The following is a 25,990-nucleotide window of genomic DNA, read 5'->3' on the forward strand; positions in this document are numbered from 1 at the left end:
TGCGTTTCCTTCCTGGACAGCTGCGCGCCCAAGGACCCTGAGCGACACGGGTGCTTGTATTCCCCGCTCTCCACCCGCCCCAGCCGCCAGGGCCCTCTCGCCGGAGCCCCCAGCCCCCACCCACCTGCTCGACCGCTCACCTGCCCGGGAGAGGGCCTGGAGGCTTGGGAGAGGGGGCAGGCCGGGAGGGTTCCCTGCAGACACAGCACTGGGCTCCTGGGGTGAAGGTGGGTGGGCTGCCCTCCCCCCACAAGTGACAGAGCCCAGCCTTGGCCCCCCACCCCGAGGTGGCCCCTGGCCCGGGTACCACCCCTCCTTAGAGCGGTGCCGGGCGGGGGGGCCAGGGCCCGTGCCCCGGCCATCCGCGGCGGCACCAGGACAGACCTCAGCTGCCCGCGGCTCCTCCGACTCACCTGACTCGCGCCCCCGCCCCTTCTCCCCGCCCCGCCCTCTGTCTCTCCTCCTTTTCTCATCCTGTGTCTCTCTCTCCGTGTCTGTCCCTCTCCTCTGCTCACAGGGCTTTGGGTTTGTAACTTTTGAAACTAGCTCAGATGCTGACCGAGCCCGGGAGAAGCTGCACGGGACAATCGTAGAGGGACGGAAAATTGAGGTGCTCAGATAAGTGTGCAGTGGCGGCGTGACGCCCCCGGGCCCTGCCGCCGCCTGCCCCGCACAGAGCCCCGCGAGGCTCCGCTGCGGCAGAAGCCCCCACCTCAGGGCGCTCGGCTGGCCCCCGCCCCCACCTCTGCCCTCGGCTTGGCAGCTTCGAAGTCAAGGCCTGTCTGCCCCCCAGCTGGGAGGGGCTGGCTCCACGGAGAGCCATCAACTCGCTGTCCCCGCGCCCGTCCCACCCTGCCTCCTCCCCGCCCCTCCTCATCCCCACACCAGCCCAAGCCAGGCAGACTGAGTGGCCCGAGGGCAGCAGGGAGAGGGGCAAAGTCCCCCCATCACCACCACCACCAGACGCTGTCCCCTCTGCCTCTCTGCCTCCTGCCTTTGTCCAGAGCCGGGCTCTGGCCCCAGGCAGGGCAGCCGGGAACCAGTAGCTAAGGCGGAGCCCAGCGGGCGTGCACAGTGGGAGGCCCAGCAGGCACTGGGCTCCAGAGCCCAGCGGGCTTCAGCCCCAGCCCAGGCCCTGTGCGCGGGCTCAGGGGACTTGGCGGGCTGGCAGAACAGCCGAGGGCGCCGCCTCAGGTCCCACCTGCCCTGCTGCCTGTCCTCCACCCCAGCCGGCTCCCCCTCCTCTACACCCCAAGCTGGGCCCCTGGGCGGCCCCACCGGCTCTGGCGTGTTGGAAAGGGGGTCCTGGCACCTTGGTGTCGCCTGCCCAGAGCCCCACGCCAGCCCCACTAGTGTAGGAGGTGTGGCCTTGGAAGGATGAGGGCGCTGAGCGGGAGGAGACGTGCCTGCTGGCTGTGGGGGCACTGCGCCGGGTCCACCACAAGCCCCCCAGCAGCCTCAGGTTCTGAGCCGGGCTGGGCTGGGGCTGTGGGCACAGCCGGGTGGAGAGCGCCGCCAGCCGGCCTGGGCGAGGCTGCGCACCAGCCAGTGCTGGGGGCAGAGGGCTCCGAGGGTCGCTGGGGGGAGGGCAGCTGGTGGAGAGCAGAGGCCGGGGCGCGGGCCAAGCTCTGCAGCCGTCTGGGCCCCGGGGGCCTCCCTGCCAGCCCCGCCCTGCACGGAGCCCATGGCTGGGAGGGGGGAGCAGGGGCGCCACTGAGTGGCTCACGCGCCCTCACCCTTCCTGTTGCCCTCTCTGGACAGGTCAACAACGCCACAGCCCGAGTTATGACCAACAAGAAGACCGGGAACCCCTACACCAACGGTAAGGACCCGGGGAGCCGAGGCGGCTGCGGGCCGGCTCCCCTGGGGCTCAGCCCCCTGCCTCAGAAGAGAGGCTGGCTGGGGACCCCCGCCCCCCCCCCACGCGGCCGTGCTGCTCGCCTCAGAGCACCGGGCTTTCCCAAGGCCACCCCCTGGGGGCTGCCTCACTCCCCCGGGGCCTCCCATGGGAAGGATTCCAGGGTCGGACACACCGAGCCACCTCCCAGTGGGCACACGCTGGGGGGCCTGGGGCTCCCGGGACAAGCTCCTGGACACCTCTGAGCTGCAGACTCTGTGTGTATGAGTGACAGCACTGGGGCTGTTAAATGACGGATGACGTGTCTCGTGTCGCCCAGCCAGGGCCCAGGCACTGGGTGTGACAGCGATGACAGGAATCGTGTCTTGGGCCCAGGAAGCATCGCGCGTGCTTCGTGGTGCCAGGGTGGCCCCGCTGCGCGTCGCGTGGCCGTCTTCCTGGAAGAGGGAGCTGCGATGGCCACTGCTGGCTGTGCGGACGGAGGGGACGTGGGGGCTGCTGCAGCTCTTGGCCCTAGTGAGGGGGCTGCGGGGAGCCAGCTGGCCGTGTGGCCAGAGCTGCCGCTGCTCTCCGCGGGGCTGCCCACCTGCGGGACCCGCCTCCCTGCAGGCACGAGGGACAGGGCAGGGCCCCTGTGACGAGTGCTCGTGGACTCGGGTGGCCGGCCAGTGTGAGGGGGCCAGGGGGAGGCCGAGCCGTGAGCAGGTCCGTGGCACAACCTGGTCTCACCCCAGGGCAGGCACCGCGCCTGGGCCCACTGCTGAGTGTGTTATCCCGTGTCCCACCATTCCATTCTGTTTCTTGTTTTTAAATATTTATTTCAGAAGCAGAGTTACAGAGAGAGGGAGAGTCAGAGAGATCAACCCTCCACCCGCTGGTTCATTCCCCAAATGGCCGCAACGGCCAGAGCTGGGCCGATCCGAAGCCAGGAGGTTTTTCTGGGTCTCCCATGTGGGTGCAGGGGCCCAAGCACTTGGGCCATCTTCCACTGCTCTCCCAGGCCATCAGCAGGGAGCTGGATGGGAAGTGGAGCAGCTGGGATTTGAACCAGTGACCCTATGGGATGCCAGCCCTGCAGGTGGAGGCTTAACCTGTTACACCACAACACCAGCCCCTCGTTGTTTTTTTTTTTTTTTTCTTTAAGATTTAATTTATTTGAAAGGCAGAGAGAGACAGAGGGAGAGGACTTCCGTCTGCTGGTTCACGCTCCAAATAGCCGTAACAGCTGGGGCTGGGCAGGTCAAGGCCAGGAGCCAGGAGCTTCATCTGATCTCCCAGTTGGGTCATCTGCTGCCGCTGTCCCAGGCACATTGCAGGGAGCGGGATGGGAAGTGGAGCAGCCGGGGCTCGAACCTGTGCCCACCTGGTATGCCAGCATCTCAGGCTGCGTCTTCACCGGCTGTGCCACCGCACCAGCCCCACTGTCCCACCCTTCCTAAGAACTCAAGGGTGCCCCGGCTTTGCCAGTGCCCCAGTGCACTCTGGGAGTGAGTCTTCTGTGAGCTGGTGCCTGGCGGAGAAAGAGAAAGCAGTGGGCGTCTCCACGGCTAAGGGTGACCGCAGGGGCCACAGCGCTGCCGGAACCTCGGCCCGCTCCTCACTGAGCCGCACGCTGCACCGCGCGGGGCTTGAGTCGGGGACACGGGCAGGATCCAGGCTGGAGGCTGCTTCTGCCGGGCTCTGCAGGGAGAGCAGGTTTGGCGTGAGCGCCCCCTGCTGGCCTGGACTGGAATAACTCGGCAGCGCCAGGGCAGTGCAGGCTCAGAGGCATGAGCCAGGCGCTAACTGGCTGGAAACAGCGGGGCCTGGGGAGGGGTCTCAGGCTGCCTCTGTCTTCAGGGATCCCAGCCACGAAACAGGGGCCACAGGGACAGGTGGGGTCACCGCGAAAGTCAGGGTTGACAGGTGATCGTCCTGAGGCCTCAAAAGCGAGCCTGCAGGACCCGGCTCGTGGCTCAGCCAACCTTCCAGTTCTGGAAGATTCTGGAGTCCCGGCAAGGACGTTCCGACCCAGAGCTGCACGACGTGGGGACTGGGGTGGAAGCTGGCACGCGATGTCGTGAGGGTCAGCCCCGGGAGGGACGCCCCATCCCATGCGCCTCCCCTTGGCCGGCCTCACCGTGGGCTTGTTAGAACCTGGGTTAGGGAGTCCGTGTGGAGTCTGCTGCCCATGCCCTGGCCTGGGTCTGGGCACCCCTTCCAGGCTCGGCTCCCCCTGCCCCTTCACACCCAGAGCAGAGGGACGTGGGGCTGGCATGCTGCCCAGCTAAGACCCTGGTACGCAGGGGCCGGGCCAGGGCCCTGCCCACCCTGTCCAAGGCAGAGGCCCCGCACGAGGCCTCCCGGCGGCGGGGAGGGCTGGCCCTGCCGCGCAGCTGCCGGGCCTCTGCTCCTTCCATGAAATGGTGAGGGTGTGGGCCCGCCTCCCAGGTGGCGTGAGGACCCCACGGTGCCGGGGGCCCTGTGACGTCCTCATCGTCCCCTGCTCTCTCAAGGCGCCTCTGGCCAGGTGCTTTGGGGAAAGGTGGGGACAGGAGGGTAGGCCAGGCAGGGAAGGGCGGCTCCAGGCCAGAGGGGGACGGTGGGGCCGCGCCCAGGCGCCAACCCCGGAAGTGCCCGAGTCCCCATTCCCAGCTGAGGCCACAGACCGGCACCCCCAGCTTCCCATTCCCTTTCTAGATTCTTCTGCAGAGACTGCAAACCAGGGGCCCAATAGGCTGTGTGGTGCCGCACTTGGGAGAGAACCCACCCAGCGGCCCGGGGGGAGGGGTCAGGAGGGAGCCCGCCCACCCACAGGCCGTGTGCCGCAAAGGGTGCTGGGAGCTCAGAGGGTGTCTCTGGGGGTCCCGGGTGCAGGGGGTGGGGGAGCCGGGGCCTGAGTGTCTGTTTCCGTTCCAGGCTGGAAGCTAAACCCTGTGGTAGGCGCGGTCTACGGGCCTGAGTTCTATGCAGGTAAAGGGGGGCGGCCTGGCTGGGTCACTGTCGGGCTCAGGTGTCAGGTGAGGGGCCGGGTGGGGGCCCTGCCCGCTCCTGGCCTCTTCCCTCTCACGCTCTTCCCTCCCGCCCCCTCTCCTGCAGTGACGGGATTCCCCTACCCCACCACGGGCACGGCTGTTGCCTACAGGGGCGCACACCTGCGGGGCCGGGGCCGGGCCGTGTATAATGCGTTTAGGGCTGCGCCGCCTCCACCCCCCATCCCGACTTACGGAGCGTGAGTACCTGGGGGGCAGGGAGGCAGGGGGGCAGGTCCCCAGGGGCGGTGGAGAGGGGGAGGGCTGCTCTGACCCATGGCCAGGGCTCCTGTGGCATCAGCTCCCCGTGGTGGGGTCGTCTCCGAGGTCACTGGCATTGAGGGGACAGTTAGTGCCTGGTGCCTGCTCGGATGTGTCCGTGGGAGCAGTCAGCCCTTGGGCCCAGCAGGGGGCCCCTTAGTGCCCCCCCCATGGGGGGGAGGGCCAAGCAGGCCTGTGCCCAGGGGCCCCCGGGGTTTGAGGGGCAAGGAGCTGACCAGCAGGACGGTCACCCTATTGTTATACCAAAACAGGGCCCTGGAGCAAACGCTTGTTAAAATGCCAGTCCCGTGGGCGGGGCTGGCGCCGTGCCCCCTCCCACCTCAGCAGACACCGGAGCCGGCCTACCCCACCTCCTCAGCGTTCCCACCACTCTCTTGTCCGTTTGCTTCCAGGGTCGTGTATCAGGACGGATTCTATGGTGCTGAGATCTATGTAAGTGCGGCCGCGGGAGGGCAGGGTGTGGGCCCGGGACTTCCCCTCCCCTCCCACCTGACCTTGGGGCCCAGGAGGGCGAGGCCGGGAGAAGCTGCTGATGGGTCCCCGGGCGGCCCTCACCACGCTGGTGTCCATCACAGAGGCCCCAGGAGAGACTGGGGTGGGGGCTGGACCCCCGTGCTCCTGGGCCTGCCTCCCTAAGGAGTCCCCTTGCATTTCCCTGCCTTCACGGGCAGCAGCTGTGGCTTCCTCTGGCTCAGCAGCCCGTATTCACCTCCCACCCACCTGCGGCCAGGACGTCACCTGAGCTGATGCCCGCTTGGTCCCTTTGTCCTTCCTGGAGTCCAGGGTACATCTCTAGGAGCCGCTGGCCTGGGGGCACCTCAGTGGGCACCTGCTGTGTGCCAAGGCCCAGCACGCAGCCAGAGGTGGAACTGGCACCCATGTCTGAACACACAAATGGATGAATGAACAGTTAGCCGTGCCACTGGACAGTCCTCCATCAGACCAGATGCCAGGTGCCCCCGGCCAGGGGAGAGGCCGGGAGGCAGGGCCCCGCCCGGCAGGTTCTGTGTGCCCAGCTGTGCCCTGGCTGAGCCCCGCTGAGTCAGCCCCTCTCTCTCCTCCCCCCACCCGCAGGGAGGCTATGCAGCCTACAGATACGCTCAGCCCGCAGCCGCCGCCGCCTACAGTGACAGGTAAGGCAGGCAGGACACCTCACCCCGCCATCCGGGGGACGGGGCTGCCTGTGCGCCTCGGGGTGCGGGGCCTGGACAGGAGAGCCAGTTCCAGTGGGCTCAGGGACCCCGGAGCCAGCAAGCCCCTGGCTTCAGTCCCTTCCTCTTTCCATGGAAGCCCCCTGGTCACAGGTAGCACAGTCAGTGGCTTCTGCCCCAAGGGAGAAGGGTGACCAGAGGCCAGCCTCTGCCCACCCCCCATCCTTATCAGTGCTCCCCAAACAGGAAGTGGGCCCCGCCCAGCAGTGCCGGGCGCAGGCCGCGTCAGGGGACTGCTTCGCGCTGCTCAATGCAAGCCTGGGCCAGGGCAGGCCCTCAAGTCCCCAGGGACAGCGGCTGCTGTTGCTTAGAGCCCACACTGGCACTCCCGTCCACGCCTTCCTCGCCACCTCTTGTTCCACCTGCTGCTGCCCGGGGCCCCAGGCCCAGCCCTGAGAAGTCAGAAAGCTGGGTGAGAAGGCAGCCATCAGCACACAGCCCCCGACGGGTAGCACCGCCCCAGATCCGTGCCCCCTCCTCGCGGGAGCCCTGCCACCAGCCCTTCCCCGCTCCGTGGGGCTGCGGAGGGCCTCTGCTCCCGCTGGGCACTGAGTAGACAGTGCTGCGTGCATCACAAGGGGGTCCTCTTGGGCTCTAGAAACTTGGAGTTATGACAGCCAGCAAGGAGGGCTGAAGAGCGCAGGGGGCCTTGGGCTGAGGCCCCTGGAGGTGGGGGAGGCCTGCTGCTCCCCTCACCTGCCCCTTGCTGTCCCCAGTTATGGCAGAGTCTATGCAGCCGCTGACCCCTACCACCACACCCTGGGCCCCGCCACCACCTACAGCATCGGCACCATGGTAAGGAGGCTGGGGCTGCGGGACCACCTGGCCCTTGGTGCCAGGGACGGGGAGGTGGTGCGGTGGGCGGGGCCATAAGGTAGAGGCCAGGACCTCTGCCTGGCAGCTGGTCCTGCTGACTGGGGGACCGTGGTGGGGGATCTGAGTTGTGTGTCCTGGGGGAGGCAGCTGTAACCGGATGGGCAGCCCTGGTCATCCCTTTGGGAAGCGACCTGGCAGCATCTGAGCCCGGGAGCCCGAGTCTATTCCCTCCACCTGGGAATGGAGGCGCGAGGCTCCAGGGCCCCGCTGCCGTCACTCACCAAGCCCCACCCCAGCCTGGGGTGGCCACTGCGTGTCTGTGTGTCTGTGTGTGTGGCCAGCTGTCTACCCTGCAGCCCGCTCACGCCTACCCCCAGTCCTCTCCCAGCATGCACGCCCCCTGTGCCTGGCCCTAGGGGGTCCAGGTCGGTGGTCAGCACAGCCTCTTGCATCAAAGATGAAAACGTCCAAGCAGCCAGGAGGCCCAGAGGCCACGCCCCGGCGCCTCCCCTGCCCTGAGCACCCCCTCCTGACTTGTCGTCTTTAGCAGCCAGCGGTGGCCGCCGACTCCCGAGAGCGCCCTCCCCAGCCCCGGCCCGGAGCAGCCCAGCCGCAGCCCAGCCGCAGGCTCCCTCTGCCTTTGCATTTTCTCTGGCACTTGCTGCCTTCTTCCCTTTTCTGTTGGAACCGGTGGGCAGGGTGGCAGCCCCCCACCCCGTCTCCCGTGGGAGAGCAGGACCACCAGTGCTCGTGCCCCCCGCCGGACCAAGACAACCTGGGAGCTGCACCCGGCTGGCGGGGCTGATCTTGAAGGGCGCCCCCTGCACAGCCGGGGGTCAAGCTCAGACCTCCCTCCACCCAAGGACAAAGGCGGCCACTGAGCCCCAAGAGTGGTCCAGAAACAAAGTGCGGCTAGCCAGGGACCCCTGAGGCCACTGCAGCATCTGTCCCCCCACGTTCTCCCCACTTACCGCAGGGAAAGGGGGTTGAGCACTTTCTCCTTCGGCTCCGGCCCATGGCCGGTACTGATTGGCTGTTTTTCATCTTTGACGTTGCAGGCCAGCCTCTGCCGAGGGCACAGCCGCTTCACCCCCTACTAGCAAGAGGCCCGCCCCTAGCAGCATTCACACTGCCGCCCATCCCAACCTCACTGTCCCACACCAGGCACAGCCCCGCCTCCGAAACCCATAGGTGTCCCGCCCCGCCCGCCATCTCCCCCCACCTGTGGCGGTGTGTATGTCTGACCCTGCTGTTTCCTGTATGTCTGGAACCTTGGTCCCCATTCTGTTGGTGTTGTCCCGCCTGAGCCACTGCAGGTACGGTATGCACACAGTGGGGCTGCCGCCGCAGCCCGCCCCTCCCCCTCCCCCAGCTGAAACGATTTCTAATTAAACTTTATTGACGCTTCCCGCCTAAGTAGTCGCAGCCTACACAGCCTTGGGGACACCTTAGTGCTGTCTGAAGTGCGGGCATGGCGTCCCTGTCCCCGCCGCTCCTCCCTGCCAGCCCCACCCCCCTCCTCTCCAAGCCAGGGTGGACCCCTAAGGAGCTGCTGGCTGAGAAGGCCCTGGCCTGGGGCCAGGCACTCCCCCCGCCGCCCGCCACCCGGGGCCGGGGGCCCAGCCTGCAGCCGGCGGCTGGGGGCTCAGCCGCTCAGTGCCACCTTTCTGTTTTTGTTGTAGTGAAACCTTCCGCCGTTTCCTCCTCGGACCATGAAGGGCAAAAACAAAAAAAAAATCACAAAACAAAAAATGAAACAAAAAAAGATGTTAAGATCCAAGCAACAAAAAAACCAACCAAACCAAGAGGCATCCGACCAAGTCCCACGTTCGGCGCCCACGGCACCAGGGAGCTGGCCCGGCAGTGGGGGTGCCTGTGTCTACCCAGTCTTCCCTTCATGGCCCCCACTCCCAAGGCCGGGGGCCGGGGGCGGCAGTGGAGCAGAGCCAGCGAGCAGGACCTGGCGCCAGCCGTGCCATGTGGGCAGCTCTCCAGCCCCCTCCCGCCACGCAGCTGCCCACGTGTGCCGTGGCCAGTGAGCAAGCTGGGGTCTGCTTCAACACAAAGGGCTTTCATGGTTCCAGAACTGGTGGACTCCCGGCCCCCATGAGCTTGGGCAGGCAGGGCCCGAGGCTGAGGCGGCCCTGCTGGCTGCCTCCCCCACTTCCGGGAGGCGGCCCCGGGTCTGAGAGCAAACACTGGCCTGGCCGCCCGCTGCCTGCTGGGATGCAGCCCTCCCCACCTGCCCAGAAGAGCTCAGTGCTGGGGGGAGGGGGAGGGGCAGGGGCGGGGCCGGCCAGTGCCCAGCTGCACCCAAGGGTGGAGTCTCGGTGCTATGGGGCTGGGCGGCCCCAGCTGGAGGAGAACCCTCAGGAAGAGGGCCGGGGGCCGCAGGTACCAGGCGGTGGGCGGTGGGCAGGGAGGGCCTGGCGAGGCGGGGGCTGGAGAAGGGCAGTGGCGGACAGCAGCAGGACAGGCGGGCTCCCAGGGCGGCGCCACGGTCACCAGACTCCAGGCCTGAAGACTACACCTCACTCTATCCGGCGTCAGCCCCTGCCCCCTTTTCTATTCCCGTTGTACAAAGCCCTGCGCCTGCCTCCGGCTCTGGCCCCGCCCAGAGCGCCCTCGCCCTCTGCTGTCTCGGACCCATTTCTCGCAGCAGCTCGGACTCCTGCCCCCTCCTCGGGCCCCTCCCCCAGGACCGCGGCCGAGCGCCCAGGCTTCCTTTCTTACCATTCTGTGATGCTTCCAAGGTGACCATCCAGACGAGCGGTGTCCCACCCAGATTATTAATAAAGACCTCTTTCTCCAAGCCAGGACATCTCTGACTCGGCGGCTGGGGGCACAGGGCAGAGGTCACGTGGGGGCAAGGTGGGGTTTGGGGGTTTGAAGGCCTTGCCCAGTGCTCCAGGTGCACCCCAAGGCCAGCACAGCCACGGTGCCAAGCAGAATGCGCCCCAGCAGTCGGGTGAGGCCAAGCACGGGAGTGGCAGGAGCCCCGGGGCGTGTTCGGGGCGGCTCCCTCCTCCAGCCCCTGGGCCCAGGCCCCACTTGGGGAAGGGGGCAGGAACCAGGGCAGCAGCTCCAACACCAGGGCCGGGAGGAGCCGGGCCTCACCAAGACGCCAGCCCTCGGGTTCAGCTTTATGGGGTCACTTATTTTGGAGCGGATGCACAGGCTGCGGGCCGGCCCTGGGGAGCCTGCCGCACTGCTGCCGCCCTGGCTCCTGGCTGCTCACGCACCAGAGGTTGCTCCTCCTCCCGTAAAATGCTCAGGGAACCAGCACTTTCTCTAAGAGGGCCTCGTGAGCTGAGGGAGGCGAGGTGTCGGTGTCGGTGCCACAGGGCTGCTCGCCTGCTGCTCACCAGCGCCCCCTTGTTCCAAGTGGAACAGAACCCAGGACTCAGGAAACCCTGGGTGAGGGGCTCCAGGCAGCAGTGAGAAGTGTTCTGCTGAGCTGGGACAGGCGGGCCCAGGCGGGCCCAGGCGTGGGTTGCCCCGGTCCTGGCCAGGCTCGCGCGCCAGTCTCACCGGGGACAGGCACGGGAGAACGTTCCCACTTCCCCCAGGCTTCCCGCCCTCCCACGCGTGAGCGCCGAGAGAGCCCTGCAGGACCTACTCTCTCCAAGAACCAGCAAACGGGGCACAGCTGTCCTGCCACCTGCTGGCCTCCTCCCTCACTACAGCTGGGGACACGTCCTCCACGTGGGCCCCGCGTGCCCTGCCGCAAGACACCCGAGAACCGGGGACATACGGCTCCAAGCCTATCAACCACGGTGGACACCGCACGGGCCCTGGAGGGGAAGGACGGCGTGGGCAGGGCGAGGGGACACCAACAGGACGCACCACGCCGCCCAGGTGGCCGCAGAGCTGCCTTCAGCTCACGGCCGCAGCCACATAGGCCGGCCTGGGGGCACAGGCAGAGGGGGAAGGGGGAGGGAAGGAAGGGGTCACAGCCCCACGCACCTGTGTGGCTCCTGCTCCAGGGGCCCACACCTCTGAGTGGCCTGTGAGGCTCAGAAGTTGAGGGGGAAGGACAGTGGAACCAGGAGCTGAGAACATTCCAGAAATAACTTAAGACACGCAACGACAGCTGCCAAAGCCAGTTAATATTGGGGTGGTGCGGCCCGCCTCGCCCCTCGCCCACGTGAGGCCCACAGCTGCCTGGCCCGAGCTCCCAGGGCACCCTGTGCACCCCCGAAAGCAGCCACTGTCTCCGCCCCACCCTCAGAGGCTGGGGGGTGGGGTCCTGAGAGGCCCTAGGGAGTGGGGCGGGCGTTCAGCCTGGCAGTGAAGAGGCCAACGTCCCAGATCAGACTACCCGGGTCAATGCCAGCGCCAGCTCCCAACTCCAGCGATGCGCACCCCGGGAGGCTGCCCACGGTGACGGCTCAAGGGGTTGGGTACCCGCACCCTCGTCAGAGACCTGGACGGAGTTCCCGGTCCTGGCCGTCGCAGGCCCCGGGAACGTGAACCAAAGCGAGGAGGACGGGACGGGACGGAGAGGAAGACAAACCCTCAGCAGGCTCGCTCCAGCACACCGCGGGCATGCGAGTCGCCGTTCTCGGCGGAAACTCAGCCTGTCAGGAAGGCCCTGTGCGGATGCCGCGGCTGCAGCGCCCCAAGCCTTCCCCTCTACCTGCACACCGCACGCGCCGACTTCTCGGCTTTGCTGCCACCAAAAGCCACGATCAGCGGCCTGAGGCCGGGGACCCGGACTTCCAGGGGCCTGGAGGCACCGCCTGCCCACGCGGCTGGGCGGAGGCCAGCAGGAACGCCGGGCGCTCTACCGTGGGCTCACTCGGGCTGGGAGAAGAGCAGCACCGCCCGGCCCCACTCGGCCCAAGGCACCGCAAAGCCCTCCCTGGGCACAGGCTCCACGAGGAACTCCACACGGCCCTCCTGGCCAGGCCCGGGGGCCTCCACTGCCACGTCCACTACCCGATACTGGCAGGCAAAGGCCAGGCCCAGGAACGTGGGCTTCTCCGGCACCGGCGCGGGTGGGCCCCTCCGGCAGTGGATTCGGAAGCAGCGGACCTGGGGCAGGTGGGACCAGTGCAGGGTGCAGCCGAGCCGCAGCTGGGCGGGAGCGGCCTGCTCCGAGGCAGCCGGCTGCCAGCGCACCTGGGACACGGTGACGGCCCGCACTCGGGGCGGGGGGGCCAGCAGGCTGTGGGCATCCACCACCTGGCAGGAGAGAGGAGTTTCAGCACGGCCAGATGCCCCGGGAAGGCGAGGGGTCCCGCCCCTTGACCCCAAGCTCCGCCCTGAACCAGGGACGAGGGCGGCCGGAGCCAGCTCCCTGCCTCCCCTCCACAGGGCGGGCGCCCCACCCCAGCCCCAGCCGGCACATCACCTGGATCTCCCCAAGGCGGCAGACGAAGCTCTCCTGCTCGCGGCTGCCCGGAGGCCGGCAGAAGCTCACAAGGAGGTCGTGCAGGAGGCACCCGCGCAGGCTCACCTCGTAGCAGCTGGCAGAGGCACAGGCCGGTCACAGGCCCGCCGGCCACAGCAGGAACAGGCCCGCCGGCCACAACAGGAAGCAGCGGCTCCCTGCAGCGGCCGTCCTGGGCCTGCCTCAGGAGGGTCACCCATTCCCCATCGCTCCAGCACTAAGTTTTCTCGAGGGGCCCTCACTCATCAGACCCTCCACATGGTGGGCACCCCACTGGGATCAACAGGAAGTAGGGGACTCACCGCTGGATCCAGCCCCCGCCGAGTGGCCGGCCGCAGCGGCCCGCCCGCCTGGCCAGTCTGCTCAGCGGCACCCGGAGGGGTTGGGGTCTGTGCCTTGGGCCCACTTCTTCTGCAGGAGGAGACACGGGGCTTAAGGGAGAAGAATCCCAGAGGGGAACACTTGGGAAGGACCCAGGGGGCGCAGCAGGGGGCCCCCGGGGCTCAGGAGGCAACACGTGCCCGGGAGCCCCACTGCCCGTCTCCCTGTCCACCACAAGGCAGAGCACGGCTGAGAAGTGAACCTGCCATGTCCCACAAAGGCGGATTCTCCCGGCACTGTCCACACCGGCTCCTCCCCACACCCCGTGGGCTGCCGTCCCCCCAGCACGGGGCAGGGGGTCACGCAAGGCCACTTCGCGCCCTCACCGGTCAGCACGGAGATGCCCCCGACGTGGCAGTCGCTGGCATCCCCAGTGGTGAGCTCCAAGGCCACTCTGACCGCCGTGGGCTCTTCGAGCTTAAACACCATGGACAGGAAGACTTTGGGCGGCAGCGGCACCTGCAGAGAGAACAACCTGCGGGGGAGAGACGCGCGGTGAGCGGCCCGGCTCAGGGCGCCCAGGCCAGCTCCTCCCGAGCTCACAAAGACCAGGGGCTGGTGCCCAGGGCGCGTCTCAGACTCCCACGGTGACAGGGAGCTGAAGGCAGCGGCGTGATGGTGGCAGCCCCTAGGCCACCACGCTGGACGCTGGCCAACGAACCCGTCAGAGGCTTCAGGCCCTGCAGCCTGCGAGCTCGGGCCCTGGCCTCAGCGGCCCCGCCCCACCGCAGCACTCACCCACCTCACGGCCACACTGCCAGCCTCGGGCGGGATCACTCCGCGGAGCAGCAGGGAGCTGCCCCCGTGCCAGGCGTCCGCCAGGCAGCAGTGCGCCTTCACCCAGCCCCCGCCGGCCCCGCCCAGCCTGTGCTCTCCAAACAGCGGCTGCGTCTCCTGGGCGCTCGGGTGGTACCACGGCCCCGCCACCTGCTCCTGAACAGAGGGGCAGAAGGGGGCAGAAGGGGGCGCTCAGCAGGGCAGAGAGCTCCCGTACCGCCCCCCCCCCCACTGAGCCCAGCCCACCTGGCCGTAGCAGACCCTGCGCGTGCCCAAGCCCAGGCAGAAGGACGTGGCGAAGGGCAGGGAGCAGATGCTGTGTGTGGGCAGGAAGCGTTCCAGCAGGCTCCAGAACCTGCAGGAGACACCGGGCGCCGCTCAGCCCGACCCCCGGCTAACACGAGGGCCCCACCAGGCCTCCTGGACGGCTGCAGCTCCTGGCCCCCGATGCCCGTCTGTCTCTGGGGCCCCTGTGTGCTGGGGTCCCCCAAAGCGGCTCAGTTCTTCCCGAGAATCCCTCAGCCTCCCCTCACCTCCCCCGGGAGGGGAAGGCAAGACAGCAGCCACTGCCGGAAGCCGGAGACACCCCCGATGCACCCCCCCCCGGCCGAGCGCCCGCGCGCACAGGGCTCACTTGTCCTGGTTCTGGAAGAAATCGCGCTTCTCCAGGCACTCGTACACCCAGCCGGGCGCAAACAGGGCCACGGAGAAGCCATGCTTCCGAATCAGCTCCAGCGACTAGGGAGACAGAAGCGAGGGCGCGGCCGACCCCGGGGGTCAGAGTCGGCCGGGCCTCCTGGACGCCCGCGGCCCAGGGTGCTTCTCTCAAGGCCGGGCTATCCACGGGCCTTCCCATGGAGTTGCACTGGCCCCCGGAGAGGGTGCGCCGGGCGGCAGGAGGCAGGCGGGACCAGGGCCCTGGGGGTGGGGGCTCACTGCGCTGTCCCCCACTGCCCTCCCCTCACACACCTCCCCACGCACAGCCAGCATCACAGGGGGTGAGGGGACCCTCCAGTCCCAGGCCTCACGAACGCATGTGAAGCAGGTTCACTGGCTGAGCACCCCCACACACCAGGACGGCGGAGCCCCTCCCAGCTCCCGATCTGCCCCCACCCCACCCCGCAGTCCCTGCCCCACCCACGGCGGGGCAGGAAAGGCCGGCCCAGTGCTCTTCCAGTCCAGAAAGGAAGTCAGCCAGCGAGAGGACACAGCCCGGGACCAGGGAGCCCCCCCGCGACCCCGCAGAGCCCCGACCGTGGCAGCAGCCGCGAGGGAGTGGCCTCAGGGCCCCAGATTCCCGTTCTGGGAAGAGCAGCGGCTGGCAGGGCTGCGGGTCGGCACCGCAGGCAGCCACCCACCTTGTGCGTGTTGAATCGGCCTCCGACCACGTTGCCCCGCGCGAACACGTCCACCCCCACGTACACGTCGGCCAGGCGCTCCCCGGCCTGCGCCACCATGCGCTGCAGGTGCTCCTCCCGCCAGTTGTAGTTGGTGAAGAAGCCGTCACAGGAGTCGAAGAAGACCCTGAGGGTGGTGGAGACGTGGGCCGGGCTTCCCGCCTGGCTCAGGGCCGCCCGACGGGACACGGCAGAGGGGCTGCCCTCAGCCCGGCCCGGCTCACCTGTTGTGCTCGTTCAGCTCATCTTGCCACTTGAGCTGCCCGGTCTGCACCACGCTGTCATACCAGAGCACCAGGCCCCCCGGCACCTGCCGATGCAGCCGGGCGGTCAGGTACCGCAGGAAGGGAGGCGTGTTCCTCACAGCGGCCGGCTGGGGACGGCAAGGACCTCAATCACGACAGGTATTGGCGGGCACGGGCCACGCAGGACACAAGCGCAGACCCACAGAAAGCCGTGGCCTCGGAACCGCACCGGCAGGAGGGCCAGCCCAGACCAGGCTCTCCCACTGCAGCGGGGACACGGACAGTGCACCCAGAGGAGGTCAGGGGAGGCCACGCTGCCAGCCCCCGATGAGGTGGAGAGAGCAAAGGTGTGGCCACACCCAGGGGCAGGGCGGGCCAGAGTTTTCTGGAAGCACTCCTGGTGCCGAGAAGTGGCTGCGGCTGCCACAGCCCAAAGCCAGGTGCAGGGCCGGGTAGGGCTGAGGGCAGCAGGCGGTTAACAGAGCAATGGGGCAGGAGGGCATGTGCACACTCAGAGCAGGAGGGGGCAGGAGGACATGTGCACACTCAGAGCAGACGGGCAGGAGGGCGTGTGCACACTCACAGCAGGAGGGGGCAGGAAGACGTGCACACTCACAGCAGAGGGAGGGGCAGGAGGATGTGTGCACACTCAGAGCAGAAGGAGGGGGCAGGAGGGTATGTGCACACTCAGGCAGAGGGAGGGGCAGGAGGGCGTGCACACTCAGAGCAGGAGGGGGCACACTCAGGCAGAGAGAGGGGCAGGAGGGTGTGCACACTCAGGCAGAGGGAGGGGCAGGAGGGCTGCTCACACTCAGGCAGAGGGAGGGGCAGGAGGGTGTGTGCACACTCAGAGCAGAGGGAGGGGCAGGAGGGCGTGTGCACACTCAGGCAGAGGGAGGGGCAGGAGGGTGTGTGCACACTCAGGCAGAGGGAGGGGCAGGAGGGCGTGCACACTCAGGCAGAGGGAGGGGCAGGAGGGCGTGTGCACACTCAGGCAGAGGGAGGGGCAGGAGGGCGTGCACACTCAGGCAGAGGGAGGGGCAGGAGGGCGTGCACACTCAGGCAGAGGGAGGGGCAGGAGGGTGTGTGCACACTCAGGCAGAGGGAGGGGCAGGAGGGCTGCTCACACTCAGGCAGAGGGAGGGGCAGGAGGGCGTGTGCACACTCAGGCAGAGGGAGGGGCAGGAGGGCTGCTCACACTCAGGCAGAGGGAGGGGCAGGAGGGCGTGTGCACACTCAGGCAGAGGGAGGGGCAGGAGGGTGTGTGCACACTCAGGCAGAGGGAGGGGCAGGAGGGCGTGCACACTCAGGCAGAGGGAGGGGCAGGAGGGCGTGCACACTCAGGCAGAGGGAGGGGCAGGAGGGCGTGCACACTCAGGCAGAGGGAGGGGCAGGAGGGCGTGTGCACACTCAGGCAGAGGGAGGGGCAGGAGGGCGTGTGCACACTCAGGCAGAGGGAGGGGCAGGAGGGTGTGTGCACACTCAGGCAGAGGGAGGGGCAGGAGGGCGTGTGCACACTCAGGCAGAGGGAGGGGCAGGAGGGTGTGTGCACACTCAGGCAGAGGGAGGGGCAGGAGGGCGTGCACACTCAGGCAGAGGGAGGGGCAGGAGGGTGTGTGCACACTCAGGCAGAGGGAGGGGCAGGAGGGCGTGCACACGCAGGCAGAGGGAGGGGCAGGAGGGCGTGTGCACACTCAGGCAGAGGGAGGGGCAGGAGGGCGTGCACACTCAGGCAGAGGGAGGGGCAGGAGGGCTGCTCACACTCAGCGTGTTCTCGATGTTGATCAGCCAGCCATCAAAGTGAAACAACTCGGCGATCTGGACGAGCCGGTCGGCCACGGCCTGGTAGGAGCGCTCGGCGCCGGCCAGGAAGGCTTCACAGAGCCTCCCGCCTTCGGTCCACTCTGTGATGAAGGTCCCTGCGGGCAGGGGAGGGGAGCGCGCTCAGACGCAGGAGCTCGGGGACGCGCAGAGCCAGGGTCCGGCGGGCAGCACCCACAGCCCCCGAGACCCTCTCGGAGCCTGGGTCGTGGCCCGGGTACTGGGGAGCCCAGAAACCACCGCCCGCAAGGCAGGCTCTGAGCTGGGGTCAGCCAGCGGCCGCACTCGGGCTCAAGCCCACCAGCCCCTGGGTTTACCGTCACGGCCCTGCCCGCCTGCCACCTCCGGCCCACGGCTGCTCCTGCCGGCAGCCGGCCCGGCTCACCCAGCACGCAGACCCCGTGCCTGTGGGCAGCGTTGGTCCAGCACACCGGGGGGATGGTGACCGTGTGATGGCTGAAGTACACAAAGACGTCGACGCACTGCCAGTGGTAGAAGCAGTAGGGGTGCTGCACCGCGGAGCCCTGGATGAACCTGGCCGAGGGGACGCGGCGCTCAGGCCCCAGGTCCCGAGGGGCCCCAGGCCCAGGCCACCCCGCTCCAGCACACGGCCGCGCCCCGGCCCGTGCAGGCAGAGCGCGGAACTGAGCAAGCGCGGTTCTCGCCTCAAGAGAGGGGGAAAGGGCAGGCGCCGGGGCCACGGGATCCGGGCACAGCGCGGGGACCGGCAAAGCGCGGGGACCGGGCACAGCGCGGGGACCGGGCACAGCGCGGGGACCGGCACAGCACGGGGACCGGGCATAGCACGGGGACCGGCACAGCGCGGGGACCGGCACAGCGCGGGGACCGGCAAAGGAGAGGAAGCACGGGGCGCGGGGTGGGGGGGGAGAGCCCCGCCCCCCTGTGAGCAGAGGTCAGTCCCCGCCTTCCACGGCCAAGGCCGACAGCGCCCCTATTGCGCCCACACCAAGGCCGTGCGCGGCAGGCACGGGAGGGGAGTGTGACCACCAGGTGGCAAAGCCGGCAGGCCCGGGACGGGGAGCAGCTGCGGTGGCTCCCGGCTGCCGGGCCCAGTGCACCTGCCCCGTCCACTGCCCTCGCAGACCGGACGCCAGGGCCCGAGTCCCCAAGGGCAGCAGCGTCGGGCCGGGCCTCACCTGTCCTCCAGGTACCCGCCCATCATGTCGTGGCACAGCAGGGTCCGGGGCCTGGGGCTGCTCAGCGGGGGCTGGCGCGGGGCCAGGGGCTCCAGGGCCACGTTGAAGCCGTCGTCCACACCGGGTGCCCACGAGAGGAGCTCCTCCAGCGAGGACAGGTAAAAGCTGACGGGCGCGGTGGTGTCTGGGTCATAGTACCTGGCTGGGCGGCGGGAGGAACGGGCGTGCGTGCGTGCGTGCGTGCGCGCGTGCGCGGGGGCCGCGGGGAGCCGCTGTCCCGTCGGGTCTCACCTGGCAGCGGCGCCGGGGTCAGAGTGACCACTTCCCGAAAGACCGCCGCTTCTGCTCCCTCCGCCGGATCCGCGCTGGCTCTGAGCAGAGGAAGCCGCCCGGTTTTGTGAAAGATAAAGGACACTCTGGCCACAGTCAGAGCGGCCGTGGCCCACGACGGGGGTCACCCTCAACGACAGCCCCCGAGCCCAGGGGCGCCGCGGTCGCCGGCTTCTCGCGGGCGGGGGTCCCGTACCGCCCGGGGGCCAGCAGGCGCCCTCTCCCCACAGCCGAGTTCGCTAAACTGTCGGCAGGGCTCCGCCGACCCTGACCCCGACCCCGACCCCGACCCCGACCCTGACCCTGACCCAGGCCGGAGCGCCACCGCGGAGCCCGCACCTGCCCCACCTGGCGCACCTGCCGCCGCCTCCCAGAGCGGCCCCCGAGTCCCCGGCCAGAACCCCCCGGGGCGGCCCAGCAGTCCACCGGCCCCAGGAGACCTCGGCGCGTCCCCTCGTCCCGGCGGCCCCGCCGAGAGCCGGCACGCACCGGCCGCGTCCCCGGGCCTCCCCTCAGTCCGGCCGCACCCCCGGGTTGCACAGCTCACGGGGTCGGGGCGCCGGCTGCCGTGAGGGGCGCGGAGCCGCCGCCGGGCCCGCCAGCCCCCAACGCCCGTCCGCGGCTCCCTGCCGGCCTCACCTGCTCCCCGGCCGCCGCCTCGGCCGCCTCTCCCGTTCCTGCTGCGCCCCCTCCTCGGCCTCCGCCCCCTGCGGCCGCTGCTCCCGCTGCCGCCGCCGCCGCCGCGCTGCTACCCGGGTCGCCACACTGTCGGCCTCCATGACGGCCGTGCGCGCCCCGCCGGCCGCTCGGCCTGCGCGTCACCCGCGCCGGGAGCCAATCGGAAGCCCGGGCACGCCCCCGCCGCCGCTCTCAGCCAATGGGGTTGCGCAGCGCCGGCCACCCGCGCGGACCCGCCTCGCGCTGGAATCTCCGCGCGCACTGGGCTCGCAGCCCGCGGGCGGGGATTTTGTAGCCGGGGAGAGCTTGGGGGCGGGGCTGCTGCGGGGGCGTGGTCGAGGGCGGGCCCGCTGCGGGGGCGTGGTCACGGTGAGGGGCGGGGCCGGTTCCCGAAGGCCAGGGGGCTGAGGTCAGTACCTGTTTGCCCGGTGCGTCTCGGCCTCCGTCTGCAGCAGATTGAGGTTCGTCTTGGAGAGGCTGGCAGTAAATCAGTTCGGCCAATCCCTGTTAAACGGCGATTTTCAGACAAAGGTAAAATCCTGACTCAGTCCAAGGTCGGTGTCACAGGGTTAAGGACTTTATCCTGTTCGTTAACACAAAGGGACCAGGCAGCCGCTATTAGCGGGGGTCACTGTGTCTACTGGCGGGCCTCCCAGCTCCCTCCCAGGTGTGCAGAACTGCGAGGGAGCCTCAGGGGCTGAGCCGGGTCCACCCCCACCCCACCCACCCCCGCAGGTGCAGCAGGGGGGCCCCAGCTGTTCCCAGTAGTGGCTACACTGCCCTCCCCCTGCCCAGCGTCATGGACACAGGAAATAGGACAGAGCCGAAATCCGGACAGTGAGAAGAGGGAGGCGCCAGGAGGGCCCCAAGGGCACCCCGTGAAGCTGGGGCTCAGCAGGCAGCGTGGGCCTGTTTAACGACGGCTGCAGACTTTGAACTTTGCAAGCCCCACGCCGCAGTAAACGCGGAGGGCAGGCCCCGGGTCACTGGGGAGCAGGGGCCTGTGACCCACAGCAAGGACCCACAGGGCACAGCGTCCCCTCAGGGGCTCCCTGCCGGGCTTCAGGCCTGGGCACTTGGCAGGAAGAGAGGTGGCCGGGCCACTCAGCTCATGAGGACAGAGATGGAGTCTGGACTTGCTGTGCGTCTGACCAGGTGTTCCCAAGCCCTCAGGGGGAAGAAGGGAGCGCTTCCCTCCACCCATAAAATACCTGACGGCCCCTGCCCACGGCGTCTGGGAAAAGCAGCCCAGGCCTCCCTCCTTGGCGAGCAGGGAGGGGACACAGGCCGTGGTGGGACCATGTGGCTCCTGGACTGGCCTTGGTGACTCCCAGTGCCTGGAGGGGGGAGGGGTCTGCCCTGAGCTCTCGTCGTCCCAACTGGGCTCCAGGCCCCTCTCAGGCTTCCAGATAAAATACAGAACACCCACACGAATTTCAATTCCAGATAAGTGACAAATGGGACATGGGACATGCTTGTGCTAAAAAAAAAAAAAATTATTCCTTGTTTATCTAAAATTCAGATCCCCACTGTGCATTTATTTGCTAAATCTGGCTTCCCTGTGTGAGAATCTATGTGGCAGTCCCAGTGCAGAGCCACCTCTGACCTCCTTGGCAGCCCCCGCACCACCACCACCACCCCCAGCCAGGGGGCTTCAGGACAGCGGAGCCCTGGCGCCTGCCCCGCCGGCCCAGGCTGTGCCCCCAGCTCCGGGTTACAGAATGACCTCGTGTTACCGGCTTTGGCTGCTGCACCTGCCCCACACCCAGAGCAGGTGAACTGGGCTTGTGTCTCTCCTCCGCGCTCTCCTCCTCCCCCTGGAGGCCTCCTGCAATCCTGGAGCCCAGAAACTGAGAACAGGTGAGGACGCGGTTGCTGATAGGCTGAGAGTGCGGCCGGCACCTGCAGCAGTTCCCCGGGCCAAGAGGAGCCCGGCTTTAGCTGCCTGCGCGGCTGCCCAGGTAACAACAGTGCCGCCAGCCCTCGCTGGTGAAGTGACCACTCCCCCCCCCCCCACTATTCCACCACCGTTACCGGTGTGTCGGGTGCCCTCCGGACGTCCTAAAATACTTCCTGTACATTCACAGGTATTTGAAACACACAGCTTGAGACCGTGAGCGAGTGCCTGGGACGAAGTCACTTCACCTGTTTTATAAAACGGCGTCGATGGTCTAAATTCCTCTGCACCTCGCTGTCCTTGCCCAGGAGTGTTTCTGAACCTGAGCCTCATTTGCTTCTGTGGTTCGCATCTGTTCATTTCAGCTGCTCCATAATGCGCCGTGCGGTCATGGTTAAAAATAAGACCTCTGTGACCCTGGAGCCTGACCCTCCCCCTCCCCCTCCCCTCCCCTTCCTCTCCCCCTCCCCTCTCCGCCTCCTGTCCCCCTCCCCCTCGCCCTTGTGCTGTTACTGAGCACATCATAGTTAATTAGGCACTTACAACCCCTGGACATTTCAGTAGCAATCTGCTACATTTTTCAAATGCTACAGCCAGCATCTTTGTATCACCCCTCTTGGACACACAAACCTTGTGTTGTTTTTAGGAGGAAAACCAGGGGTGGAGCTGCTGGCAGCTGGTGTGCAGCTCTTCAGCTCAGCGGTCGCATTCGACGCGACTCCACCACCAGCATCTCCCCAGCACGGGACCCGCGAGTCCCCAACGACGCCCCAGGCGCCCATGCTATCAAACTTGAAGATTTTTTTCCCTCAGCTGCCGGGTGGACGTCCGGTTTCGTTGTTGTTTTACCGTCCAGTGGCACAGCTTTGATCAGACGCGTGCTGCTTCTCGTGGACAACCCCGTGAGGCCCCCGACCCCCTGCTGCGCTGGCTCTGCTCATGGCTGTGTGGGAGACCGTGGCGTGTTCCTACCCTTGACTTGCTTCTACACAGAAATGGAGCAGGCACGTGGGTGCTTGCCTTTTAACTCTGTAAGGGCATCTTGCAGTGTAGGTGAGGGGCTCTCTGCTTCAAACGGGTCGAACTCCTGCATGGCTCCCTTCACAACCGCTTCTCCCATCAGATCACAAGGACACTGTCCTGCGTGCCTGAGCCGGCATCACGTTCTCCTGCAGGACCGGCCGGCAGGGGCCAAGCCGGCTGGCTGTGCTCTGGGTCTGGTACCTCCTCGGCTCCAGACACCTCCCGGGAGGCAGGTCGCTAACAGTCGGCTTCCTTGTTGCTTACTGACTGATTCAGATTTTCCTTTCTTTCTGCGCCAGTTTTGCTAATTATTGTTTTCCTAGAAAAGCATCCATTTCATCAAGGTTTCCAAAGCAGGGGTGTTATGCTGCCCCTTTATGGGATCTTTGTAATCTCCTGGCTTAAAACACCGCGCCCCACGCCCCGGAGCCCTCGGTTGGACCTGACGTTTGTTTGTGTCTTTCTGTTTCCCGTGCTTTTTGCTGAAGGGCTAGCTGTGTTATTAATCTTTTCGAAAAACAACCTCCTCATTTTGTTCTGGGTTTTGCTTGTTTTCTGTTTCACTGACTTCTGGGTGTTTCTCTGTCCTGCTATTTTCTTTGGATTTGCTTTGTTGTTCTTGTGGTTTCGAAAGTGGACGGGTTGGTGAGCTCGCTTGTGGGCCTCTCTTGTGTCCTGAGGAGTGCACTTGAGGGCACTCGCGTCCCCCGTGCGTGGCCGTCACTGCTGGCCCACGGCTGGCTGCCTGGGACTTTGATGTCGTTCCATTTGTTTTTGTTTTTTAAGATTTATCTAGAAGTCAGTGTTACAGAGAAAGAGGGAGATAGGTAGGTAGGTAGGTAGGTAGATATCCCCCAACCACTGGTTTACTTCCCAAACAGCCACAATGGCTAGGACTGGGCCAGGCCCGAGGCAGGAGCTAGGAGCCAGGAGCTTCTCCCAGGTCTCCCACGTGGGTGCCAGGGCCCAAGCACTTGGACCATCTTCCGCTGCTTTCCCAGGCTGGTAGCAGGGAGCTGGGTCAGAAGTGGAGCAGCCGGGACTCGAACCAGCGCCCATATGGGATGCTGGCACCGCAGGCAGCGGCTTTACCTGCTACCCCGCGGCGCCGCCCCTGCCGCTCTGTTCTAAATACTGGTAATTCCTGCCTGCATCAGGAACCAGTCCTTCGTTGTCCCACGGTAGAACCATCAGAAGTTTTGTGTCTTTTCCTAAATGCATTTCCTGGCGCCTGGGTCCTGAAGATGTGGGACCTCCCGCTCTCTGCCACTTCCTCTGCCTCTACCCTGCAAAGCCAGAGCTCAGCCGGAGTTATTTTTGTTAAGGACATAAGGGAGGGGCTGCCTCTTGCGCCATAGTCCTCATAGGGACCTCCAGTCGTCCACGGTCTCTGTCACAGTGCTGCCGTGAGCCCCTGTGGAAAACTGTGCGTCTTCCGAGCCTGAGTCTGTTTCGGGCTCTCTGTTCCGAAATTTGTCTGTGCAGATTTCACAGTCTTCATGCTGTCGCTTTAAAAGAAATGCTAAGAGGCCGGCACTGTGGTGCAGTGGATAAAGCCACCGCCTGGAACACCAACGTCTCCAATGGGCACCAGTTCAAGCCCCAGCTGCTCCACTTCCGACCCAGCTCCCTAAGACACGTGGGAAAACAACAGAAGAGGGTCCAAGTCCTTGGGCCCCTGCACCTGTGTGGGAGACCCGGACGGACGTCCTGGCTTCAACTTGGCTCAGCCCTGGCTGTGCAGCCATTGGAGAGTGAACCAGCAGATGAAAGATCTCTCCCTCCTTCTCTTTCTCTCTCTCGAATAAATAAAATCTTTGCAGATGCAGACAGAGGCAAGCCTACTGCTCAGGTTAGAGTCCCGGCTCCTGACTGCCAGTGAGGCAGCAGGTGGAGCTCCCAGCCCCTGGCTGTGTCCCAGCCCCACGTGAGGGCATTGGCGGAAAGCTTTCTGCCTCTCAAATAAATACTAAGCAATTCATTAAATACTTTAATAAATATCATCACTTAATAAGTATGGAGTAATTCAAATGTAACTTGGTGTCTGTCCTGTACCCCATCTCGCTGGCCCTGTGACCCACCATGGGTGACTGGCGGCACCTGCTGTGTAGTGAAGAAGCCCGGGGTGACAGCAGGGGAGGGATGCCCCCACATCTCAGAGCCGCGGCCTCTCCAGCTGAGGCCCAGGCCTCCTGGCCGCGCCACCGCAGTGCAGGAACCAGCAGCCAGCCTCGGCGTGGCCGGCGACGGTGAAAGCTGGAGTTTTTCTCTGAGCTACTGAGTTTCTGGGGTGGCCTGTGTCCACTCTTAGTGAGGAGGGAACTCCGTCCGCTGGTTCCCGGCCTGGATGTGCGAGGACCAGGCAAGGGCCAGGAGCCCACTCCGGACCTCGCAGAGGCGTGGCGGGGCCCCCTCCCCCGGGGTCTGCTTAGGGAGGTGGAGCAGCCAGGACACAAAGTGGCACCCACATGGCAGCAGCTTTCCATGCAATGCCAGCCCCACAATGCAGCTTTGATGATGATATATTCAGTTTACACTGGACTTACTAGGCTGTAACCCCGTCATGAGTTAAGGCGGGGCCGGCGCTATGGCACAGTTGGTAAAGCCGCTGTCTGCAGTGCCGGCATCCCATGTGGGCACTGGTTCGAGTCCTGCTCCACTTCGGATCCAGCTCTCTGCTGTGGCCTGAGAAAGCAGTAGAGGATGGTCCACGCACTTGGGCCTCTGCACCCGCGTGGGAGACCTGGAGGAAGCCCTGGCCGTTGCAGTCATTTGGGGAGTGAACCAGCAGATAGAAGACCCCCACCCTCACCCCGCCTCTCTAACTCTGCCTTTCAAATAATAAATAAATAAATCTTTTAAAAAATAAAATATCCACTCCCGATTTGAGTGTTTTTCTATAAGGAGGAGGTACAACTTTTTTTTTTTTTTTTGCATTGAAAAGGTAACACACGCACCTCACTAAGAATGCATTCACTAGCACTAAGTACAAAGGCTTGTATTGCCCGAGCCGTCCCCTCTTCCCCCTCCTGTGTTACCCCCCCCACATTCTTTTGTTGTGAAAATTCACACAATAAAGTGTACCGCCTCAGGGTCTGGCACGTGGCACAGTGCCAGTTAGAGTCCCAGCCGTGCTGCTTCCATTTCCCTGCTAGCACCCCTGGGAAAGCCGCCGAAGATGGCCCAAGTGCTTGGGTGGGCCCCTGCACCCACGTGGGCGGCCCCAGTGAAGCTCCAGTCTCCTGGCACCAGCCCGGCTCAGCTCTGCCTATTGCAGCCAGTTGCAGAGTAAACCAGCAGGTGGAAGACCTCTCTCTCCCCCTCCCTTTATCTCTCTCTCTCTCCCTCCCTCCCTCCCTCCTTCTCTCTCTCTCTCTCTCTCTCATTCTGACTTTCAAATAAAAAAAAAAACGAATCTTTTAAAAAAGGAATTGTGCCACCGTAACCATTTTCAAGCATGCCGTCCAGCGCTGCTGCGGTGTTTCCCCCCTCGTGGTCTCGAGGTCTCCCGGGGAGAGTCCCACCCCCACGGCAGGGCCCTGAGAGTGACGGAAGTTTGCAGCAGCCCCCCCTCCTGGGACTCATCTGTACCCTGTGGGACACCCCGATGCCGGAGTGTCTGACCCGGACCAGGGGTCGCTCCCCAAGGAACTGATGTGTCCCGGCAGGTGCCCTTGGGCTCTTGTCTGACCCATGTCCAGTTTACTCTGA

General features: G+C 66.1%; 2 protein-coding genes across 13 annotated transcripts in view; one reads left to right on the forward strand and one right to left on the reverse strand.

Annotated features, from left to right (window-relative positions):
* RBFOX3 (RNA binding fox-1 homolog 3) overlaps window positions 1-9,990 on the forward strand; it is a 327,226-nt gene extending 317,236 nt beyond the window's left edge. For 7 of the 12 annotated variants that reach the window (XM_070060201.1, XM_070060198.1, XM_070060191.1 and 4 more), the window contains 8 exons: window positions 518-610; window positions 1,762-1,822; window positions 4,757-4,810; window positions 4,937-5,069; window positions 5,403-5,583; window positions 6,226-6,284; window positions 7,079-7,157; window positions 8,861-9,990. In XM_070060201.1, the coding sequence (XP_069916302.1) occupies window positions 518-610; window positions 1,762-1,822; window positions 4,757-4,810; window positions 4,937-5,069; window positions 5,403-5,583; window positions 6,226-6,284; window positions 7,079-7,157; window positions 8,861-8,863 (663 nt within the window). In that variant the 3' untranslated portion in view covers window positions 8,864-9,990. Of the gene's footprint in view, window positions 1-517; window positions 611-1,761; window positions 1,823-4,756; window positions 5,070-5,402; window positions 5,584-6,225; window positions 6,285-7,078; window positions 7,158-8,860 lie in introns of all 12 variants that reach the window. The other 5 variants (XM_070060195.1, XM_070060193.1, XM_070060192.1 and 2 more) reach the window with 5 other exon arrangements.
* Window positions 9,991-11,267: 1,277 nt separating this feature from the next.
* Window positions 11,268-19,630, reverse strand: ENGASE (endo-beta-N-acetylglucosaminidase). Its single transcript, XM_070060189.1, has 14 exons — window positions 19,321-19,630; window positions 18,643-18,722; window positions 18,352-18,553; window positions 17,580-17,728; window positions 17,135-17,292; window positions 15,353-15,501; window positions 15,090-15,255; window positions 14,366-14,469; window positions 13,978-14,086; window positions 13,697-13,887; window positions 13,281-13,429; window positions 12,876-12,984; window positions 12,535-12,649; window positions 11,268-12,365 (listed from the first exon to the last, which is right to left on the reverse strand). The coding sequence occupies exons 1-14, from the start codon at window positions 19,458-19,460 to the stop codon at window positions 11,976-11,978; spliced, it is 2,211 nt and encodes a 736-aa protein (XP_069916290.1). The 5' UTR covers window positions 19,461-19,630; the 3' UTR covers window positions 11,268-11,975.
* Between the last annotated feature and the right edge of the window lie 6,360 nt (window positions 19,631-25,990).

Source organism: Oryctolagus cuniculus, chromosome 17 (genome assembly GCF_964237555.1).
Source record: "Oryctolagus cuniculus chromosome 17, mOryCun1.1, whole genome shotgun sequence".
NCBI classification, from domain to species: domain Eukaryota; kingdom Metazoa; phylum Chordata; class Mammalia; order Lagomorpha; family Leporidae; genus Oryctolagus; species Oryctolagus cuniculus.